Below are 3,055 nucleotides of genomic sequence, written 5' to 3'. Positions count from 1 at the left end.
ATTTATGATTAATTGACAATAAAATATCTTTATATTGTCTATACATACAAATTAAATCCAAATTTTTACACTATTTACAATCTATTTTAAAATTATATTTATTGATTTAGTTCAACTTGAACTCAAACTCATAAAAAATATCAATCTAATTAGTTTTTGTTAAATTTTTTGAATCATAGAATCAATCATTTAGTTTGATTTTCAAAATTATACCTCTACTCCATGGTGTCAGTACCACAAGGCACCTCAACACAGAAAAAAGCATATATTTAAACAAGATACAGAACACTTTTTAACAAACTAATAGCGACTGCCTTGAAAAGACTGTTTTATCTGCAACAAAACTAGAAGAATTCGGCGTAGATAAAAGAACATAAGCCATTATAAGCAAGAAAGTGACTAAACCGATTAGGGTAGAAGCTCAGGGCATTGCCCAACTAAACGTATGCATACTGCAGTTGAAAATACTAGATTAACAAATTTCCGTTATCTTTATCTTCTGAACCATCGCATTACAAACTCTTAAAAATCAACTTCTGCTTCGACGTGCATCCTTTAACCCATTTCTGCACAATATTGACATTTCATATGTCAGCACAAATGCATGTAACAATACTTACTGCACACCAAAAAATGAAACAAGCAAAATATTAAGAGCAGACACAAGATTTTTGTAAAATGGTACAAAAGAAGAGGAGGAAAAAATGCTTGAGCATGAAACTCTCTGTATAACTTAAGAACACTTCAACACAAAAGCACCCCTATGAAACAAGTTTAGAAACTAAAATCATTAAATATAACATTTAAAAAAATATTTATATGAAAGAAAAGGCAAGTTTAAAACAGGCAACCATCAAGTGATACCAAGATAAATCAAGGCAGAGAGATGGAACCTAACCCGTTAGCATGTTTTACACCCTCATGTGAGTCACGCTCATGGTCAGGAGGTGACTTGCTATAGCTGCGCCGACGAGGTGACAAGCTCCGCTGACGAGGACTGTTAATACGTCGAGGTGGACTGCGGCTCCGACGTCTTCCAGAATCACCACCAGGACACTCCTGGGCAAAATGACCAGGTTCACCACACAGAAAACAGTTCAACTTAGATCCTTCCCCACCAAACCAACCACCACCACCACCTCTGCCTTCCCCTCCACCTCCACCCCCCCTTCCAACTCCACCTCCACCTTCCCTTCCAACTCCACCTCCACCTCTACCTCCAGAGGTGAAAGAAAGCTCTACCTTCCAACCATGTCTTCCTGCTCCATGGACAAAAATTGAGAAATCAAGGTAAATAGTAGGAAAAATTAAGCAAACCAAGTGCCTTCCTATTGAATAGAGCGGAAGCAAATACTAATCCATATTTTAGAATTGAAACAAAAAAACACTCCTAGCAAAACATAAAGCACACTGATGAAATTTGTCTAAAACATAATGGCTGTTGAACCGGTATACATAGATTTCGATAAGTTTCATGCTAAAAAATATCTGAGATTTGTGATAAAGTAAAACTCACAAAATATATTAACAGTAGTATAAGCCAATGGGTTTAAGACAGGACTGGTTTAATATTTATATTTATATGTTTTTAAGTTTTATATCATATGATGCATATAAAAATAATATAATGATTTTTAATACTAAATATTATAAATCCAAAAACGTATATATCATGAAATGTTTTCTTAAGTGAATCATAATAATGGAAAGAATGTCAAGCAATATGGACAATAGAGCAGTGGTTTAAAGATTGGTATAACAATAAATCCAGCAGGTTTTTATTTTTTTATTGAATATTTGCTTGTTCTTTAATGTCAGTGAAGAAAGAGCAAGCAAGTGGAGTCATAGCAATGTCATTGTAATAAAAGTAAAAAATGCTTCTACAAATACCATCTAATTCACGAATAGCATCTTCCGCATTTCCGCTGTTATAAAAGTCAATGAAAGCGTAACCAGGAGGCTTCCTTGAAATCCACACGCTACACAGATAACGGAAAGATTCAAGAAAATCAAACTCATAATTATCAACCATCTACTAAGGAAATTTAAAAAGATTGAGAAATATGATTCAAAAAATGCTAAATTCATGTCCAAAAAAGATTCGTTTACTTTCGTATAGCTCCAAAAACAAGGAAATCTTTTTCAAGTTCCCTCCTGGAAATTCCTGTTTCAAGATTTCCAATATACACGCGAGTCATCGTTTCAACTGAAAGCGAATCAACAACCTACCAGTCAGAAATGAAAAAATAGAAGAAAACAGTGATTAATTGGCTCATGTAACAAGATTTTCAAGAATTCCATGTGAAGAAAAAAAAAACTCTGGAAATAAAAAACACGTAATGGGATAAACTTACGGGTTTCAATTAAGATATAAGCTAAAATTTGAACCTGAAGAGGATGTGGTGAAGATTGAAAAATGAATGTGAAAACCGAACCTTCCTTCTTCACTGTTTTAATTCAAGTATGCTGAGAACTACTACTACTATAATGTTCACAAATTTTAACTTGCAACGCATCAACTGATAATCAGTTACTATATACCTCATCCCCAATGGTAAACGTACTAATTTTAATTTTCATACACAATTTCATTTTATTTTTATTTCTCTTTTCTAATTACATCGTCATCATTCTCTTTTCTATACACCTCATCAGTAAATATCACTAAATATTTTTTTAATACAAGTATTATTTTAATTTAATAAATATATTTGTTTATTTTCAAACTTAATACTGTTAATTTATTTTAAAATATCAAGAGTTAAATTTGACACATTTAATCATATATATTATTTTTAAAACATCAGCACATTAAATTCATCTTTTAATTTTCTTAGTATTCAATCAACCTATAAATTAAGTGGCAAATTGAAGGTACTAAACTAACCCCCTTAAAAATACATTTCATAATCAACTATCTATTTATTTAAGACAAATAACTATAATGAGTCAAAAAAAAAAATCAACTATAAAATAAGTTACTAAACTAATTCTCTTAAAAAAAATACCTTTCACAAAAATAAAAAACAATACAATAAATAGTAAATTGACTTCG

The 3,055-nt window shown here is 31.5% G+C and overlaps 1 protein-coding gene across 4 annotated transcripts; it reads right to left on the bottom strand.

Annotated features, from left to right (window-relative positions):
* Positions 1–289: 289 nt before the first annotated feature.
* Positions 290–2,577, bottom strand: LOC101492995 (serine/arginine-rich splicing factor RSZ22). 4 transcript variants are annotated; one of them, XM_073369242.1, is made up of 5 exons: positions 2,389–2,577; positions 2,110–2,225; positions 1,891–1,979; positions 899–1,259; positions 290–566 (listed from the first exon to the last, which is right to left on the bottom strand). In XM_073369242.1, the coding sequence occupies exons 2-5, from the start codon at positions 2,196–2,198 to the stop codon at positions 530–532; spliced, it is 576 nt and encodes a 191-aa protein (XP_073225343.1). In that variant the 5' UTR covers positions 2,199–2,225; positions 2,389–2,577; the 3' UTR covers positions 290–529. The 4 variants fall into 4 exon arrangements, with proteins under 4 accessions (XP_073225343.1, XP_073225344.1, XP_004501232.1 ...); XM_073369243.1 differs by having other exon boundaries at positions 2,110–2,206; XM_004501175.4 differs by having other exon boundaries at positions 2,110–2,206; positions 2,355–2,576.
* Positions 2,578–3,055: the final 478 nt, after the last annotated feature.

This window comes from Cicer arietinum, chromosome 5, assembly GCF_000331145.2.
Source record: "Cicer arietinum cultivar CDC Frontier isolate Library 1 chromosome 5, Cicar.CDCFrontier_v2.0, whole genome shotgun sequence".
In the NCBI taxonomy this organism is placed as follows: domain Eukaryota; kingdom Viridiplantae; phylum Streptophyta; class Magnoliopsida; order Fabales; family Fabaceae; genus Cicer; species Cicer arietinum.
The sequence above is the reverse complement of the archived record's forward strand: the minus strand, read 5'-3'. Positions and strand labels throughout refer to the sequence as shown.

Coding starts and splice junctions, on each gene's coding strand:
- LOC101492995 (XM_073369242.1), bottom strand. CDS start 2,198: ATGACTCGCGTGTATATTGGAAATCTTGAAACAGGAATTTCCAGGAGG. Junction 1,980..2,109: donor GTTTTTGGAGCTATACGAAA/GTAAACGAATCT, acceptor TTATCTGTGTAG/CGTGTGGATTTCAAGGAAGC. Junction 567..898: donor GGTGTAAAACATGCTAACGG/GTTAGGTTCCAT, acceptor AATATTGTGCAG/AAATGGGTTAAAGGATGCAC.